The sequence below is a fragment of the Miniopterus natalensis genome, chromosome 3, assembly GCF_054644295.1.
Source record: "Miniopterus natalensis isolate mMinNat1 chromosome 3, mMinNat1.hap1, whole genome shotgun sequence".
NCBI classification, from domain to species: domain Eukaryota; kingdom Metazoa; phylum Chordata; class Mammalia; order Chiroptera; family Miniopteridae; genus Miniopterus; species Miniopterus natalensis.
The window spans coordinates 8,860,935-8,881,039 of NC_142083.1; the positions used below are offsets into that span (position 1 = coordinate 8,860,935).

At 38.8% G+C, this 20,105-nt stretch overlaps 1 protein-coding gene across 5 annotated transcripts in view; it reads left to right on the forward strand.

The window, feature by feature from the left end:
• Window positions 1–377: 377 nt before the first annotated feature.
• The window catches only part of CPLANE1 (ciliogenesis and planar polarity effector complex subunit 1), a 73,136-nt gene continuing 53,408 nt past the window's right edge, over window positions 378–20,105 (forward strand). For 4 of the 5 annotated variants that reach the window (XM_087815297.1, XM_087815301.1, XM_087815298.1 and 1 more), the window contains exons 1-17: window positions 378–480; window positions 1,480–1,616; window positions 3,917–4,045; window positions 5,211–5,346; window positions 5,461–5,580; window positions 5,957–6,189; window positions 6,951–7,057; window positions 8,211–8,367; window positions 8,782–8,885; window positions 10,014–10,196; window positions 12,188–12,437; window positions 12,613–12,768; window positions 12,936–13,705; window positions 14,477–14,685; window positions 14,883–14,963; window positions 15,461–15,625; window positions 18,969–19,127. In XM_087815297.1, the coding sequence (XP_087671423.1) occupies window positions 3,965–4,045; window positions 5,211–5,346; window positions 5,461–5,580; window positions 5,957–6,189; window positions 6,951–7,057; window positions 8,211–8,367; window positions 8,782–8,885; window positions 10,014–10,196; window positions 12,188–12,437; window positions 12,613–12,768; window positions 12,936–13,705; window positions 14,477–14,685; window positions 14,883–14,963; window positions 15,461–15,625; window positions 18,969–19,127 (2,911 nt within the window). In that variant the 5' untranslated portion in view covers window positions 378–480; window positions 1,480–1,616; window positions 3,917–3,964. The remainder of the gene's footprint in view (window positions 481–1,479; window positions 1,617–3,916; window positions 4,046–5,210; window positions 5,347–5,460; window positions 5,581–5,956; window positions 6,190–6,950; window positions 7,058–8,210; window positions 8,368–8,781; window positions 8,886–10,013; window positions 10,197–12,187; window positions 12,438–12,612; window positions 12,769–12,935; window positions 13,706–14,476; window positions 14,686–14,882; window positions 14,964–15,460; window positions 15,626–18,968; window positions 19,128–20,105) is intronic. The other variant, XM_087815300.1, reaches the window with a different exon arrangement.

Sequence of the window (20,105 nt, forward strand, 5' to 3'; positions counted from 1 at the left end):
GGAAGCGCTGCACAGGCCCAGGGCGCTCAGAAACCCAGAGGCGGCCGGGCGGCGAGGGAAAACCGGGACGCGCCCGGGCCCTGGAGACGCGGGAGGGCGGGGAGCGCCCGGGACCTGGGGGGCGAGAGCGGGAGGAGACGCGGGAGGGCGGAGAGCGCCCGGGACCTGGGGGGCGGGGGGCGAGAGCGGGAGGAGACTGGGGGAGGCGGAGGCTGAAGCTGAGGCTGGGCGGAGGCTGAGGCTGGGCGGGCGGGGCGTTGAAGAGGCCGCGCGGGCTCGGAGCAGGCGCCCTGGCGGCGCTCGAGGCCCCGCCCCCGCCCCGCCCCGCCCCGCCCCCCGCGGTCTCCGGGGCTCGAGCTCGCGTCTGGGCGGCGGGCTCGGCCAGCGGCCGTCTCCCTCCCGCGTCCCCGGCCCCGGCGCCTGCTGGGCCCTGGGCATCGCCGCGCCGTTCCCGCCCGGAGGAGCCGGGCCCTGACGGAGGTAACTGCCCCGGGTTCCCGCCCGCACGCCCTCCCCGTCCCCCCGCCGCGCCCTGGGCCGCCGGCGTCCTCCGGCTCCTCGGTCCCCACTCACGCCCCGTCCTGCAGGCCCGCGACCTCCCGCCCGCAGCTCCCGGCCTCCCGCGCCGCCCCCTGCCCCGCGCTTGGCCCTCCTCTCCCTGGGCCTGCCCCGCCGCGGCCGTCCCGCCGCCCCCGCTCCTCAGGCCGCGGGGGCGCGGGCTCCGAGGGCCGGTCCTGCGGCTCCAGTCGCGCCCCGGGCGCCGCCGCCGTGGCACCTCGCCCAGCCCGGCCCCCGCCGCAGGGTCGGGAGAAACCCCGCAGGGACCCCTGCGTGACTCGCGCTTTCACCTTCGTTGGTGGGTGGTTGGCTGAACATGGAGGACGGCCCGCGGTTTCTCAGACTCCTGCGTGGTGGGAACCGCAGAACTTGGAAACTGTCTTTAAGTGGCGTTGGCCCCGGTGTTTTAAATGAAGGTACCGTTTCGGGCCGACTTACTCCACCCCAGCTCACGTGTCTAGTGAGTGTCACGGGGCCAACTCTTCTTCATCCGCCGATCGCGCGCGTTTGGTGCCGTCTCCCGTCGGGAGCGCTGCTGCTTTGAGCGCGGCTGCGGCGGCTCCGCGGGGCGCCCCTCACGCCCCGAACCGCGTAACATTTTAGATGCAAAGCTGACCTCAGAGTACACACCTGGAGTATTTTAAAGCTAAGTCTCTGGTATAAATACTTAGTATATACTGCATCCCACATCTAGGGGAGGTGAGGACCCTTAAAACCAGACCTGCAGGCGGCCGGAGCGGCCCTGGCCGGGCATCTGCGCCGAAAGGCCGCGGGTCCCGCCCGGTGGGGCTCGAGCCCTGGCCGCGGGCTCCATCCCCAGTGGGAGGCGGCAGTTAGATGCTGGGCTCTCGCATCTCACATCTCCTTCTCTCTCCCTTCCTCTCTAAAAAATAAAAATAATATATATATTTTTAAACACAGCAAAACTCCAGCCCAACCCGAGTGGCTCAGTTGGCTGAGCGTTGCCCTGTGCACCGGTTCTGTCCCCGCTCGGGGCACGGAGGGAAAGCAGCCGAAGGACGTTTCTTTCTCTCTTCTCTCTCTCAGCATGTCCTTGGGTAAGGATTAAAAAAATAAAACGTGAAATCTGAATAAGCACTGTCAGAATTTCCTGGTTTAAAATAAAATAAAAGCCATAGTAGAATTACCACCTACCACCAAAAATAACATTAATTCCTTTACGTCATCAAATACCCAGTCTTGTTTTATTTTCCTTTTGTCTTTTTTGAATTCAAAATAATTTCAAGTTTACCGAAAAGGTGCAAGAAAAATATAAAGAACTCCTATACCGTTACCAAGGTTGACCACTTGCTTGTATATATAGTTGTGTATACACACACACACATTTAAATATACTTAATTTTTTTTCTATTAACCACTTGTTTATATTTTGCTGAGCTTTATCTTTGAGGGTGGGTTGCATACATCATACCCCTTACACCTTAATACTTAGTACCATATACATTTCTGAAGAGCAGTGATACTCTTTTACATAAACAAGTACAGTTACCAAGTTCAGGAAATTTAGCATTGACACATTACTTTTATCTATGCTATATAGTTCATTTTCCGTTTATGTCAACTGTCACAATAATATCCTTTATAGCCAATTTTCTGGTAAGGATATAGTTCAGGATATTGTACTGCACTCACTTGTCTTATATCATTAATCTTTTATTTTTTGAGAATTTTTACGAGAGTTATTTGAGCCAAACTGACAACATATGCCGGAGAGCAAGATCTCAGATGCTCTTCATTAATCTTCTTTAGCTTGGAAGAGCTCTTAAAACTTTGTTTCTCGTGGTATGGACATTTTTAAGGAATAGTATAGACTCATTATTTTATATCATTTTCTTCTATGTGGAATAGTTTCCTTATAAATAAGACAGGTTTGCATTTTGGGGTTGGAATGATATATAAATAACATTAAGTCTTCAAGTTATATGCAACCAGAGGAGCATATTGTCTGCATCTTATAGGTTAAGGTGTTATTTCTCCACTATCACTAGTATTTTTTTTTTTTTTTTTTGCAAATTAAGTAATTTATGGGGCGATACCTCTAGATTATGTTAATACCCTGTTTCTCATCCTCTCCCTCTGCCTGCTTTCTGCCTGCTTTAGCATCTATTGATGATGCTTTCCTGAGTCAGTTTTACTGTGATGGTTGCAGCGTGGCGATTTTTCACATCTGCCACCATACAGCTGTGTTCTCATGTGTTCTTACTTTATTTAATAGATTGTAACCTATTGCTCATCTTAATTAATTATTTTGATGCTCAGAGTGTCAGATTTTTCTCATTTGACTATTAAGTGGCACATGATTTTCATTTTCTCCTTTGTAATTAATGAGTATTTTGTAGGAAGATACTTTGAAACAATGTAAATATGCCATTTTTCATCAAATGTTCAATTTATTTACTTTTTAAAAATTATAGGGAGTCACAGTTTCCTATTTTGTTTCATGGATTTTAATTCCATTACTATAATCTGTTTTGATGCTAAAATTGTCCTCAGTTGGGTCAGTGGGATCCCTTTCAGTATGGCTTCTGTGTCCTCACTCAGCTTAAGCTCCAACACTCTGCACCAGGATGTCCCACAGTGTGAACATCCTCCCAGGATTCTCCCAAGAATGGACCATGCACCCGGGATTATGCTCTCTACCCCCTGCTTGGGCTCTGATGGACTGTCCTTGGCCTCCTGTGGCTCTCCCCACACTGAGCATGGGGACTGGCCAGGCATCTTCACTCCCCTTTCTCTCAGGGCTTCATTTTTACATGGGCTACTTTGGACTTTCTTACAGCTCAAGTGCTGACTGCTGAAGTGGTAACTAAAGGCTTCAAGAGTGATTATTCCTGGGAGTGAGGTAGAAGCTGTATTGCCTTTTGTGATCTAGCCTTGGGAAATGCACAACATCAAATCCATTTTATTCTTGGTTAAAATAGTCAAGATCTAGCCCAGTTTCAAGGGGTAAGGCATAGACTTGAGAGGGGGTCTATGAAGGAAGTATCACAGTCACAGTATCAGAAGAACATGTGGGACGGGAGCTTCCGTGTGGCCAACTTTGAAAACACAGCCTGCCACACTGAGAAAGGCCAGTCACGTAGAAACTGTTTTCAAGATCGTTTCCTAGTTCTTGTTTACCTTCATCGCCTGAGAAAGAACTTGTCAAACAGCAAATACAATTTGCCTGACTGTTCAAGATATAAGATGAGAGACTGAATGCATTGTCAGTACCTTACCTTAAAAAGATAATTGAGCTGATAAAAAAGTAAAACTCCAAATCTTTATGAAAATTCTAAACTAAGACCCTCAGTAAATATTATGGGCTACTTATTATCATTATTTTTGCTTTTCACAGCGTCTTGTGACTGTTTTTACTTAATTGGGCATTGCTGTCTCAACAAGCATGGAGATAAGATTAGAAGTTTTGACATCAACAAGTATCAAGCAGAAGAGACCCTGGCCACGAGTCTCCTGGTTGGGACAGGTAGAGCTTTATTCATACAATACCAGATGTAATATGTATTAAATGTATGCTTTTCCTCTAAAATTGAAGAATGTTTTATGGCATTTAAAAATTAAATCCATCTTTAGAAGGATCACCTGCCCACTGAACAGGGTTTTGTGTCCGTGTTTTGTTTTTATTATCGTGAGCAAGTTAGCTTTTCCAGAAAGTTAATAGTCTATCAAGAAGAAATATTTTACTTTCAAAAAAATTGTTTTTTCATATTATGTTTAAGAAGGTGGAGATGGCATATATCAGAAGGCACTATTTAATCTTCTGAAACTTTTCCTACTGGAACAATCAGTGGAGTGCTTCTTCCCAGTGTGGTTTTCATGAGTGTGCAATGACCCGGAGTACAGATAGGTCACAATACACTAACCATCCAGGAACACTTTCACAATGGCTGGAATAGAGTCCTCACCTCAGGGAAAGTGGGAAAACCTAGAAAATCCTCTTAAAATTTATTATGATTATTGAGAAATTTGGTGTTCTCATTTCCTGTGAGAAATTGTCAACTTACCTTCTCTAGAACAGTGTCTCTTGAACTTTGTGTTGGCTCAGTATCATCTGGAGAGCTTGTGAAAACAAGTGCTGGGCCCTTTCACAGAGTTTCTGATTCAGTGGGTCTCCAGTAGAAGAATATGCATTTCTAACAGGGTCTCAGGTGTTGTTGATGCTGCTGGTTAGATGGTACTTTGAAAACCACTGCCCTAGAATACATGGAGACAAAGTTCATTCAAAACAGTGTACTTTTTCTAGGTAATAAAAATTATCAGAGTCGGGGCTGCAGAAGCCGTATCTATTTTAATCTAAAGAAACAATTTTAAAACTTGCACGTACTAGTGTTCAAATTGATAACCCGGTTTTGGCTAGCAGAATTGAAAGACACTACTGTAATTTTAAATTTTAAAGAAATCTAAATTGCAATCATTAGGTCATTTTACCAAGTAATTTTAAATGAGGTATTTTAAGATAGAATGAAAAATCCTTCAGGTTACCTAATCAACCTTATTGTTCATTTTATGATTTGTGGTACAAATGTATAATCTTCCTTAAATGTCACTTTGTGTTCTTTTCTGGGATAATTTGGATAAGAGTTTGAGTGAACTTCTGTACCTCTTAAGTCTCACATTTTTCTTCTCTTAAGGAAAATGAAGCTGTTTTTCTTTTGGATTATAAACTTATAAATGAAATTAATTTGCTATCGGGAAGGACGAAGAAGAAAATTCCTCGTCTGCAGCCGTTCTTGAAGGATGTTATTGTCCTAGCAACGTCCAGTAATGGTTAAGTAGTGCTGATATATTCAAAAGACTAGGTTAACTGCAATTTTTAAAAATGTGGGACAGTATTAAGGGAAATATTAGATTGTAAGCATTACATTTCCTTTTTGGGAACAGATGCCTGGCTGGCTGGGGTACTTACTACGGGGGAGCTTTTCCTTTGGAACAAAGATCAAGATTGTTTGAAAACTATCCAAGCAACTGAAAAGCCTAAGGAGATGATTAGAGCTGCAGTAGGTGAGAATTTGTTTAAATTGGCTGAACTTGATAAACAGGGAAGGAGGAGGAAACATTTTCCTATTACTATTTAAAAAACCTATGTGTGTATACATATATATTTCCTTAAATATGTATGTATTTTTTTGGTGGTGTTTATTTGTGATACTTAGATTCATCTTGGAGGAGTCTGGTATGCCTAACATCTGATAATGGTGGGTTTCTAATATCACATAAATACATGATAAATGTTACTATTATTTGTACTTTTAATTTATTACTACTGCCTTAGTTTTCCATCATTCAGGTTTCTTCGTCAGAATAGATAAATTATGTAGCCTCTGAAGGGAATTCAGACTTCAAGGTTTAATTATTTTCTTTACTTTTTTTTTTTTAGCAAGCTCTTTGAGACTCTATTTGTATGTATCTGGAGATGGAAAAAGAATTCTGATTTTAACTCCTTCTGGATGCATATTTCTTTGGGAGTATTTGGAGTTCAAGAATATCTTTTCTTCTAAAACCCCTTCATTGATGGGCCGGTGGTCCCAGATCACACCTGAAGAAGCAGTTCATTTGCCTTCCACTGAAGAGAAAGAAGCTGTAGTACACGCTGTGTTCATAAAAAATGAGGTAAAATCCCAATCAGACAAGGTGTTCCAAAAGTTGAGATCTTGGACTCTGAGAACAGACACTGTCTGCAGCTATGAGCAGAGTGGGCAGTGGCATAGCTATAGATCTCTAGTCATCATTGTCACAGTAATTGTGAAATTATTATGGAAAAAATATTTTTATTATATCTCGGTCACATTTTAAGAAATGTTTATTAAAAATGGTTTGAAATTAGAGCTTCCTTTCTCTTTCCCTAGTTTTACTTTTCCCTAGTTTTAAAATAGAACTAGTTTTGTAGTTTAAAATCTAAAATTGGTGATATTAAATAAGCCATTTAATTCCCAGGAAAGTAATACCTCCATGAACTAAAAGACAATTCACAGAGCAGCATAGTGCTCTTTGTTTGTATGGACCAACATTTTATACCCAACCCACTATGGTTACAAGTTGCATGTTGAAGTTTTATTGTTTTCCTCTCCCTCACCCCACCTCCAGGGGCAGCCCACTAATTGTAAAAGAAGAGAAGCATTACTATGTAAGAATCTTTTTAGTTATAGCCCCAGTAAATGGCAGTGGGTTTTTTTGGAGCATTGTGATTTCCCATTTGGGATATGCCTCTGGCTCACATGTAAATCACTTAGTCTTTAACTTAATGTTAAGAATGAAAATACAAGCAGGATCTTGATGTTTCGTTTATTTATGATGAGAATATATGTATGTTTTATATATCTTGATTTGCTTTAGATTAATGATATACTAACATGTATTAAATTTATCTACAGTTATTTGGAGACTGCTGCTTGTGTTCATTTACGTTTTATTCTGGGGAATGTCTGAGGTTGACATTTCTAGCAATTCAGTGGCATGAGAATGTGTTTACACCTATGAGGTGAGGTAAATGTTTCCTTCTTTCTTATTGTCTCTCCCTTTTAAAACATGATCATCTTGCCCTGGCTGGGTGGCTCAGCTGGTTAGAGCGTCATCCTGATGCACCAAGGTTGCAGGTTCAATCCCCAGTCAGGGCACGTGTGAGAATCAACTAGTGCATGCATGAATGGGTGGAGCAACAAATCAGTGTTTCTCTCTCTCTCTCTAAAAAATCAATAAAATCAATCAATAAAAATTTTAAAAAAATCATCTTTGCATTATAAATGCATAACAAGATTAGTAAACAAATTGTGACCTGCAGCTTCTAAGACCTTACAAATCCTTTCTTCCCCTAAGTATTGCTTTGCTTCTTTAGTTTTCATTTTTAAATGTTTAACTAGAAAGTTTTTTTGCTTTTGTTTCCTTTCCTTGAAGTGAAAACATTCAAAAAATAAGGCAGAATATGGTGGTTTGACTTGTTTCAAGACTATAAAAAAATATTTTGGAAAGTAATTTAATTGGATTTAAAAGGGACATAACTTACTTGAATTTAGTGTACCTTTTAAATGTTTGAGAATTTTTTTATTTGAAAATAGTTTTATTCTCAAAAGCCCAATAAAATAGAAAGAATGCATTAAAAACATATACTGCCTAAATAAGCTTTACTAAAATAGTGTGATTTTTTTTGCTTGTTTTTCTTTGTTTATTCTCTTTATTTTTTATGCTAACGGTACCTTATTAAGGTGTGATTTATATAAAGTAAAATGAATAAATCTCAAGTGTGCACCTGGACTTTAATGAATATACATGTATGTAGCCATCCTCATATCAAATATAGAACACTATCCGGAAAACACCTTCTCTACCTACTTAATCCCTTTAAAAATGTTAGCAGTAGTATAGAAATGTGTGTAACTAAACTGCTAGTGGAAGCAGATGTATTTGGGGTTGGCTATGGGACATGCTATTACTAACAGAACTCTGATGTTGAGCTTTTTTAACTGGTGACCACTCTTCTGTTACCTGGACAAAATTGCCAAACGGTTGCTAAGAGGTCCCCTGATATATGTGCACATGTAGGAACTTAGTTGGACCCTGTAATTTTTTGTAATGAACTACATGTTAATTTGAAATTTACTGTACTTCCTGTTTTCAGTTATTTCATTACTTCTTAGATCATTACCATATGGTGTCCACTGGGCACAGCAAGATTGCCTTCTGTCCAGTCTGATCCCCTCGTGTGAATCAGTGAAGTCAAGAGGAGCTCTAATTGCTGCCTTTTCAAGAGATGGCCTGACCCTCGCAGTAACTCTTAATCAGAAAGACCCAAAGGTCAGTAAACAGAAATTGTCTTGGAAGTAACCTATAAAAGAGTTTAATCCAGTTTTGAAATGCCCCCCCAAGATAGTTCTTTATGTTCTTTAAATTGGTGTTTTCTGATCCAACTTAACATTGTGGATTAGTAAAGTTATTTAAATTAGCAGCCATAGTTTTCAAAATTTGACCTTCAGAGGCGAAAAGCGGTTAAGGGAAAAGGAAGAAAGAAGGGCAGCATGGTAACTGATGTTCTTAAAACATAGAATGAGAGAGGAGAGAGAAATAGGTGGTAAGTATTGTTTTGCCAGTTGGGAAAGGACCCTAGATAGTTCACTGAAACAGTAATAGATCTCTGGGTTTCCAGAATTATAAGTAATGATTAAAGTAAAATAATTTGAATGGTTTGTCATCTTTTTTTGTTCTTTCTAGGCAACTCAGGTACTATTTATAAACACACTGAATTTTGTTACTCTCTGTGGTAGCCTAAAAGGATGTAGCAATAAGAATCCTGTGGTTCCAGCCACACTTGTCAGGTAAGAACGCTTGTATTTCTAAACAGTGTTTTTGTTTTCTTTTCCAAGAGTTTGATAAGTTTAAGTCTCTGATAACTTCAGTGGGTGTCTAAGTAGGTATTTAGATAGGTAGGTAGTGCTACTTTCAGCATTTGTTTGACAGATTCTGAAATTGCTTTATATAAGGAAAGCCGTAAGACTTTAAGGAAGGGTCTGGTTGGGTAGAAAATACATGAGCATATTTTTTCTCTCCTTTCTCTCTTTCTACGTGGTCCGAGGAGGACTGGAATCATGACTGCATAGAAATATACTGGGCTTAACTGGAGAGGCTGAACTGGAAAAATCTGGTTGGAAGACCATCATGTACACAGAGGCTGAGGTTTTGTAGCCTTTTAAACAAAGTTGGCATTCTTTGCACATGGGTCATTAGCAACATAAGTGGCAATTTTGGATGGCATGTGAGCTACCACTAGGACCTAGGTAGGATTACAGACTAGGAAGACTTCTTGCACCTCCTAATTTCCCTTTATGAACACTTCTGTGCTATTCTCTGAATTTTCAAAGTTTTAGGCCAATCCAGCCTTGCCTCTTCATTTTCTTCCCCGCCTAGAAGTTCCCTTTTGAAAGTATTACTGCTCTCAGTTCAGTCTTTTTGGCTTAGGGTGTCTGTAATTTACATGAGGGGGAACTACCTTTTGTCTCCATGAAACAAGATTATCAGACAGTTAAGAAGTAGTAAAAATGGCTTTGTGAAGAGGGAGTCTGCGGCTGGGTGGAAGGAGCTCCAGCAGGATGCAGACAGCACAGGATGGTGTTGACCTTTAAATCTATCAGGAGATCTTGGTTGTGGACCCCAGCAGGATTAAAAATTATTCTGATTAAAATGTGAGTGATTTAAAAAGCTTAACTCTTATAGGGAGTATTTTTATTTTATGATTTGCTTGCGAATGTAAATTCCTATTTGGTATGTTGTATGGATTAGATGTTTATGAGTCAACTCTTTTTCTCTGGGAAACTGTATGTGGCAGTTATCTACTTTCCATTCTTTTGCCCTTGTTTTTTGAAGTGTTTCACCCCTGTTTGACCATTATGAATTGTCAAAGACACTGTCTAGAATCCTTTCTAAACATACTGTCTTGTTCTTTCTAGATCCTACTGGGTAGGTGACATCAGCTGGACTCATGACAGTCTTTTTCTGGCTTGTGTGTTAAAACGTGGCTCCCTGGTCTTACTGACTTGCCAGGGTGAATTGCTAACATTAATTACACGTGGCTGCTCTATAGAATTTGGGCCAGCAGAATTCATTCCTCTTCACCCTCTCATAACATACAGGTGAGACATTTGAATTGTTTTAATTTATTTACCGAAGTTTTTCTCTATTGGTATTACTTTACTGTGTTTTTGTTTTGTTTTTATAATTTTATCTTTCAAATTGTCTTAATTTTTTCTTTGAGTGTGTCATCTCAGTATCTGTTTCTTATTTATAGTTTTTTTTTTCTATTTCTTTTTGTGGCTTAATCCTGGTGAAAATTTGACACTGTGACTATGTAAGTATAAGTTATTTAAATATTCAGTAGCACTAAACATCTTATTTTCTTTGATATAAAAGTTAAGAAAAGTGTGTCCTTTATTTTAAAAGGAGAGCACTTAGATAAATTAATAACTCAATATAACTTGGCACATGGATATATCTACTTTTTTCCCAATTGGAAACAATTGTTGGAAATGGATAGAACACTTTAGAAGTTAGCCACATTTAAATTTTTCATTGTGAGATGGGGTAGCAGTTGGCTTTGCAGTCAGATCAAAATTCAAATCTTGGTTCTACTTGTTGTGACTTTGGTTAAGTTATTCTTTGAGCCTCTATTTCTTTTGTTGTGAAATGATAATAATTGGTTGAGGAAATGAAGGAAGATAGCAAAAAACCTAGAAAAGGCCTTTGAAATAAATTCACTCCCCTTGCTTTACAGAGGAGGAGTGTATCTTTGATTATATTTAGCAAAAACTGGTGCTTAATTTTTAGCAGTAGAAATTCTAATGGAAAAAGTTGTCATTTCCTTCAGTGAGAGTATTTTTCTTATTTCTTATGGTCTGCTTCATAACTGATTTTAATTTCCTCACATTCTTCTCTAAAATTAATATTTGGGGCCTTTCAAAATGTATTGCTTTTTTTTTTTTTTAAATATATATTGATTTCAGAGAGAGGAAAGGAGAGGGAGAAAGAGATAGAAATATCAACGAGGAGAGAGTCATTGATCAAGCCCGCAACCGGGCATGTGCCCTGACCGGGAATCGAACCCCGATCACCTGGATCCTAGGTTGACGCTTATCCACTGAGCCACGGCCGGCCGGGCAAAATGTATTGCTTTTTTATTACAAAAGTAATATATATTCATTATTTTTTAAAAACTTAAAAATCAAATGTTACAAAACTAAATAATGTAGAAAGCCAAAGACTCTTGTACTCCTGTTTCTCAGAGATAACAATTAACATTTTATTAGTGTGTTATCCTCCAAATTAAAAGTTATATAACTTATAATATTCATTTCTTTTTAAAAACAAAATAAATGATATATGCTGTTTTCTGTTTTGCTTTTTTGGTTTAACAGTATATCTTATACATATTTCCATGAAGTCATTTTTAATGGTTCTATAGATTTGTGATGTGATGTACATTCTGTAATTAACAGATCTTTTATTGTTGACCATTTGGCCAATAAAACTATAGTTGAATACTCTCCTGACCCCCTAAAATCATAATGTATTTTTATTTTCCTCTGTATCTTTATAAAGCCCTGAAGTTCATAAGCAACAGTATTAAGTAATCGTAATCAAGTACATCACCTCAACAGTAAATAAGTACAGTTAAGTGGAAATTCAACTGATAAAACTTACTGGTCACCATTCTCTCTAAATATTCTTCTCAGTTTCTTTTTTTCTCCTCAATAACACATATATGCATAGCTCATAGTTATAGTCTTACAAGTATATTCAAGTGCATGGTAAGAAGGAAAGTTAAATATTTAACTCACTTCAATAGTATAAATGAATCGTGCCAATTCTTTTCTGAAATAGTTTCTATAGGCTAGATTAGAAACAAAATAGAGTAAATACTACAATTCAGGGAAAATTAAAAAAAAAACATGGAATCACTTATGTTTTTCTTACAGATATTACACACTTAACATTTCTGTGTTTAACTTGCTCGCCTTTTCATCATTCGGCAGCTTTTCATTGTTTTGCTCTTCCTTTGGAATAATATGGCTGTTTTGTGTAGGATTTTTCTCTTCCTAATTCCTGAATGTTGATGTTTGTTTGCTAGACCACCGCAGTTTACATTTCAAGATTCAAACAACTCTGTAGATTCGTCAGTGTCTGACAGTGACCCGATGAGACAGAGGTTTTCTGTGAAAGCACACTCACGGCTGCCCTACCTCGTAGTTTCTGATGGATACATGGTCACAACCCTTCGATTTCTTGATGGCTTGTCCCCGTCAGTGCTCATGAGATCCCTTCTGCTCGATTCCTCCCAGCGGCTTGAGAAAATATACCAAAGCCTGGTCTTGTCTAAGGTAGAGTGCTTTTTGGTATCATTAGTAAAGGCTGACTTCTTGTTTTCGCAGACTTAAAACTATACTGACATTAATGTCCTTGGATTGTATGCAACTGTCTATAGAATTTTTAACTGCTTGTAATAGAATAGAATTATGGATAAAATTTTGCTCTTGGAAATCTTTTCTTCTGTAGCCAAAAGACAAAGGGCTGAACTTGCGATCACTGGATTCCCTAAGGTCGAGCCTGTTAAAACACCAGGGAAACGAATGTTCAGTTGATTCTACTGTCCCCAGATTCTTGCAGGAAGAAGAAACAATGAAATTACATGAAAAAGCAGCAGATTTGCAGGTACTGAGTGGTAGTGTTCTTGTCACTTTGAACAGTTCCATGTTGACTTTATTCCAAGAGAAGTATTTGTTTTTACCTTGTTAAAGGGAAATTTGAGAATCCCACATGATTCTACTTATAAGGTATTAAAACAGTAATAAGTATAATTTTTTTCACTCATGTTTTAGGATTTTGAAGCAGAAGAAACTAGCAAAGGCACATACTTTACAAACAACTTATTCTCTTCTTGGAAACAAAGAAATGATCCTTTGTTCAGTGGTGCCAAGGAGGGAAGATTGGAATTTGCGTCTATGTTTGATACAATACATGCGAAGGATACTACTGAGGAGACAGACAGAACCATTACAGAACTGCACTCTGTCCAGAGAAACCTCCTTGCAGCATGGACCATAGGAGTTTCAAAAAACGTGACAGAAAAAAATGTAATGTTGAATTACACAGTAGTTTGTATTACTCATTTTTTCTACATTCTTAAATTTATAAAATGTCCTTTCCCAAAACTTGATCTTTTCTTAAGCAAGAGACCAAGACATGATGCATGGGTACTTTGTATCTTTCAACTCTTTCATCAGTGTTTATCAGTCCAGCACTGGGACATGAGATACAGACAAGACTTGGGACACCTGGTAAAGCTGACCTCAGGCACTGTACAGCTCCTGCTGACTCAGCAACAACAGGGTCAGTCATTCTCAGACAGGCTTGTAGCCTGTTTCCATTTACTCAGAATGGTAGCTGATAATTTAAATGGCATATATCATCTTCAACCTGAAGTTATCTCAACATCAACTGATGGAAGTAGAACAGCAAATCAAGACTCATTGGTGGTACCCATTTTTCAAATATTTCAAGACAGTGCTTCTCGGGAAAACTGGTCTTGGAACTCATCTTTCAAGATTCGTCCTCAAGTAGTAAATCTTGTTCAACAGCCAGGACACAGGTATAGTTACTTTAATATTAGGATACCATCAGCAGTATAGATTTTTTTCCTTTTTAAGCAATTGAGCTATAGTTCTCATACTATAAATTTCATTGTTTTAAGGTTTACAATTCAGTGATTTTTATTTTTTTTTTAATTTTTATATATCTTTATTGATTTCAGAGAGAGGAAGGGAGAGGGAAAGGGAGAGAGAGATAGAAACATCAATTATGAGAGAGTCGTTGATCAGCTGCAGCCCGCAACCCTGGCATGTGCCCTGACTGGGAATCGAACCCCAATCTCCTGGATCCTAGGTCGATGCTCAACCGCTGAGCCAAACCTGGCTGGGCTCAGTGATTTTTAGTATAGTCACAAGGTCGTAGAACTATTAGCACTAATTCCAGAATATTTTTATCACCCCAGAAAGAACCCTTGTGGATATCCATCAAAACTCAGCATTATAGATTTATTTTACCTAAAAGTATTTTAGGACTTATGCCAAATGTTACTCCACACACATATTTTATTAGTCTTGGGTAACCAGATATTGTTGAGAGATTTTGGTTTAGGTAAACACTATAGAAAAATGACCACAGGTACATAAAGCATTTATGAAGATTTAAAAGATATGCATTTTTTTAAAATCAGTGCACTTTGTGCTGTACGTAAATCTGATCAGCTGTAAGTATGTTATTACATCAGTGAAGAATGCAAGGCTGAGCAGGAGGCTGTACTGATTCTTAGGATCCTCATCTGAAATTTGGTTTGATGATTGTCTAATTTTGTGCGCAGATTGACGGTTCTCTGGAGAGTGCTATATAGAAAAACTTTATGGTATCAGACACAGTTAAGTAGAAGAGCTCCTAAAAGTGACAGACCGTTAACTGCAAAGATGACACATGAAGCATCTACTGTCCAGTCCCTGTTATGTCACATCCAGGCCAACTTACAAGCTGCCGGAGTCCGCTTGAACCAAACCTTAGAGCTCAAATTTATCAATGGTCAGTACCTTATAAACAACTTCTCACCCCAGGAATAAGCAATATAGCTAACTTGGCTTTGATTTTATTAATTGGTTACAGTTATTTGTTTTTAAAAATTTCTGGCTGAGCTATATCCACTGAGTTATAAAACAAAGCACATTTTTACAAAGTAACGCAATTAACTATAACTAATTGTTGGTTAAAAAACTTTGTAGGTGAAGAGTGTTTCCTGTTAGGATCATATGAAAAGTCTGGTCAAGTGTGGAAAAAAGCTCTACGAGAAACCCAAGAGAATGGTAGGGGATTATTAAAAAATGATGTTTGCTATAATATTGGTAGGAATGAATTTTAGCGTGCTCTAGAGCTTAAAAATAATTCCAAATTTGAGTGCCCATAATTTCTTAATGCTTAAATAGAAAAACACATATTGTCGGAACCTTGACTGTCAGAAATATTTAAAATAAGTTTTTTTTAAAATTAGTCTTAGTCTTGGAATTTGTAGAAACAATGATTTTTGTTGTCTACAGATAAGGCTTTTTCAGTCCTTTTTTTGGTTAGTGATAGAACCTGTGATTGCTTGTTGATGGGGGCAAAATGAGATTTAGATCATAATAAGATCATGTGTTGTTTTGTCAAGAATGAAACAGACACAGAAAGGTTCACACAATGAGAGTATACAGCTTGATGGATTTTCATAAACTGAACACCCCCAGAATGTCTACCTAGTAAGTTACCCAGGCCAAGAACTGACCTTGCTGATGTTTTTCACGAGTTCAATTCTTTCTGCTTTAAGGAGGAAGGAGGACTTGTTTTCTTCAGACACGCTATTACCTTTCTCTTCTGTACTGCCACCTGTATAACTATAATTTAAACGATGCTCAAGGATTGTGTGATCAGCTGGTAAGAGAAATTCTGAGATGGTCCCACCTACCTGTAAAAGAAAACGAAGATAGTTCAGGTATGTTTTTCAGAAATCAATATGTTTCACCTTACTAATCTGTAGGTTTAGATATGAAATTGCTTGTACATAAAAGTTGGTTTTTCTACCCTGTTAGGGTCAGTTTTGCACTGGCAGCTTCTCAACAGCAAGAACCTTTTTTTTTTTTTTTTAAATCTTTGGATTTCCTGGGCTAAGCAGTGTCTGCCTGTTGAAAGGATCTAATTGTTAGATATAATATTAGCTATTCAAGTATCCTTCCCTAATGTATTTATATTTAACTGTTGTTTAAGGTGGTTTGGTAAAGTGGTGAAAATCACTTACTGAGGAATTGTTTTTTAAAAAAATCTGTTTAAGAGGCTGCAGAGTATTTGGATTGACATTGCTAAAAGGGGTATATTAAGCAACAACCAGAGTGAAAGATATATTTGAAGGAACACACAGTATATTTACAACAGTTATAAGAACACAGACCATTAGATGTTACTGTGCAGATCAGTGTGTCTCAAAAGGTCCATACAGTCCAGGCCAACTTAGTTTTATATGGTTTCAGCCTCTGTTCCTAGATTTCTATTCTTGGTGATTTTTATCTTTTTAAGTTTTGTGTTCATTATGGAAGTAATGCATATTCATTTTAGACAATTTTGAAAATATGGAAAAATACAAAGAAAATAAAATCACATAATTCTTTCACTTTTTTGTCTGTATACATTTGTACATCTATATTATTAGAGCTGTATATTCTGATTTGTAACCTTTTATTTTTTTTATTGTTTTTAAATTTATCTTTATTGTTGAAAGTATTACAGGTGTCCCCTTTTTCATGTTATGATGAATATTTCCAATGTAAATATTCTTTTATCAGACCCATTTACTGTTTTCCCTGTTATTGCACGTTTTAGGTTGTTGCCACCTGTTTGCTGTTTTAAATAGTGCTGCAGCGTCCACAACTTCATGTGAGCGCTACTCATAATTTCTTTAGGATAAGTTTCTAGACATGAGGTTACTGGATTAAAGAGAATCCATTGTCTTAAGACTTTTGATGCTTAATGGCAAATTGACATCCAGAAAGTTCTCCTAGCTGTGTGTGAGCAAAAGGCTTTTATGTGTGATTTTTTTTTTTTTTTAATCCTTGCCTGAGGATAATTTTTTCCCATTGCTTTTCAGAGAGAAAGGGGGAGGGGGGGAGAGAGACAAACATCAGTGTGAGAGAGACACATTGATTGGTTGCCTCCCACACGTGCCCCGAGCAGGGCCCAGGATCGAGCCTTCTCCCAAGGTATGTGCTCTTGGTTGGAATCGAACCCGGGACCTTTCATTCCGCAGGCCGATGCTTCTAACCACTGAGCAAACTGACCAGGACTATGTGTGATTTTTTTAATTGATTGGATATTCACCTTTTTAGCAGTATTGTCATTACAGAATTTAACTTTCAAGATAAGCTGAACCTATAATAATTAAGTTCTGGGGGGGGGTTGTTTTAGTTTTTACTGATTGTTTAGCATATATTAGGTGTATCCCTACTGGGTTGGGGTCCCCAAAACCAGCCCCCCAAGTTCAGTGAATTCACAGGGAGGGCTCACAGAACCCAGTACATGGTTGTACACTTGGCTGTGATTTATGACAATGAAAGGATACAAAGCAAACTCAGCACAGGGAAAAGGTGCATGGGGTGGAGTCCAGAGGAAACCAGGCACGAGCTTCCAAGAATCCTCTCCTGGTAGTCACACAGACCACACTTCATTCCTCCAGCCCCAAGTTGTGACAACACGTGTGAGATGCTGTCTACCAGGGAAGCTTGTAGAGACAGTGCCCAGCCTTTTTACTGGGGCTGGTCAGGTAGGCCTCTCTCCCTTAGCCCACACCAGCTCTTAGAGGGAAAGCAGGTGCTCAGCATAAACCACATTGTTTGTACAGTTAGGCTTACAGTTAGGTCCAGGAGCCACTGTCATCAGTGAAGGTGGTGGGAATCCTCCCCAAATCTAAGTCCCCAGGTGCCAGCCATGGGTCAGCCTTACGAGCAGGCCTTTCAAGTAGTCAGGCCCTGTATGTAGCCTCTTTACTGCACACTTCCCCTTACTGAATCATTGTATGTGGTTATAATTTAATTTTTATTGCAGAAGTTTGTCATTATTAACACCATCACTGTACCATACATAGAATTACCCTTTCAGGTTTTTTGTGTTTTTTTTAACTCAATTGATAGTTTCACTCTGTGACCATATCTTTTAGAAACAGGTTGTTCCCTGTTTAAGGGGCTTACTCCTGGGATTTTCATGATTAAGATTATTAGAAATCTTGCCTTTGTGTAATTCCTACAGTAAGTTTTACCTGGGAGAAAAACTCCTTACCCAGGTATGTTTAACTTTAATGTCAAAAAATAGTATGACTTTTTAAAGTTATAGTGACCAAATGAAAAATACTGCTTCAAGGCTAATAAACTTTTCTCAAGATCCCCTTTAAATATATAAAAAAATTTACAATTCTTTTGAGTGCCTGCTATAAGAGTGGAGGAGTGGAGGTGCTGGGGATACAGTGATAAGGGAGAAATGGCCCCCACTCGTGTAGCACTTCCTGTTCTTGTGACTGTGTACCAGGTGACTTCCAGGAGGAAGGGCTTTTGCTATTGTTGGGGCCATAAATTTCATAAAAGTTAACATTAACTTAGTATTTATACATATATACACACACACATATATATACACACACACAATAGTTTTTAACTACCTCAAATTCCTGAATGCCTGTTTGTATTTTGAGTTTTGATTCTCAAATAGGGATGACACATGTTGGCTCCTGTTGGTTTATATCAGAATCACCCCAGGAATCCTGACCTAAGTCCCTCTTCTTGTAGCTCCACCTCCGCCGCAAACCTTTCTTTTCTCCCTGACCCCCAAAAGAATCTTATAGGAGTATATCAGATTCCCAGAGCTAATGGTACAGACAGAAGCATTAAGAATCACTGTTCTGGTGCCTTTCAGATGACCTTTGTAATAAGCCTTGCAGCCTTCATCAAAGAAAACAAAACTGGAAAGGGAAGGAAAAAGGAAAAATAATGAAATGCCAGGCGTGCACGTGCACTGTGGCTGGGTTTTTTGCATAGATCCTCCATGTTTTAAAATAAAACTAATAACTAAAAGTCATAACAAGTTCCTAAGTATATGGGCTTATACTTAGGAGCTAATTATTTTTGTTCCACTGTCTTCAAGAAGTATAGATACCTATCAAAAATTAATTGTACAGGCCATGGGTGTTCATCTAAACAAGATTATAATTTTCTTCCTGTATAATTTTGGGAACTTAAATATTGTTACTTTTTGATGATTTGATCAGAACCTCTGTTGTCCTTTGCTGTGTTCCTTAGTTCCTGAGTTGGGAATGCCTGGGCCAGTTCACCCTGAGGCGGCGCTGAGGGTCATCCAGTCCATGGCCCGGTTCATGGCCGCCTATTTCACCAACCAGCGACTCTGCATTTTGCCACCTCACAATGTGAATATTCTTCCTCCCCTTCATATTAAAACAGGTAACATAGTAAATAAATAATTTTCTTACCTTGTTTCTGCTCATAATATTTAAAATAATAATATGGTAGCAATCATTATTCTATGAAATAACACTATTACAGCTTAGTGCCTGACACACAGGAGATGCTCAGTGACTGTGAATGAATAAAGTCTGAGAAAGGTAATTGCTGGGGTTTGTTTTTATTGAATATGGATTTTTTTAATCACAAATTTTGGACAAGTTTGTATTTATAAAGTTTTCATTTTTAAAGTAAAAGGGCTGCCACCTTCATTTATATAAAAATTAAATTTTGAATATGCTAATTTAGAACTTAATTTTATTTGGATAGTTTACTTTTTAAAAAAAATGTTTTTATTTTAGAGGGAAAGGAAGGGCGAGGGGAAGAGAGAGAAACATCGATTGGCTGCCCACATTTACCAGTTTTACTGTGAGGGAGTGAAAATCTTAGGTATATGCATTTTTACAAAAATAATAGCTCTGTCATCGTATTTTGAAGTTGCTGATTCAAGTTACTTTAGTTAGGGAAAAGGTACAGAAAGCCTGGGAGACGGATGTTACCCTTTGTATTTAATCCCAGGCCAGATATGTAATTGGTCAGGAGTATTGAAAACTATACTTCTCAACTTTCTTAGACAACACTGATATATTAAACAATATGCTCAAGTATTACCTCAAATATGTTTTTTATTGCATGACGTTATGAGCAATACAGGGTCAGATGAAATTCCCTCTCTGCCTTCCAGAGTTCATAGTCTACTAGGAGAAATAGAAACAGTAATAAATTGTACACTGTGACCCAGGACATTTAAATGTGTGTACCTCTGTTTATATCATCTGACACAAAAGTGTTCTTAAACTCTTTACCTTGATTTTGTGTAATGCACTCTCCCTGTGTCTGTTTCTGCTTCTACTCTGTTCTGTTTCATGCTTTAAGGGTGCTGGCACTTGCTCCGTGACCCACTAAGAGCACATTCTT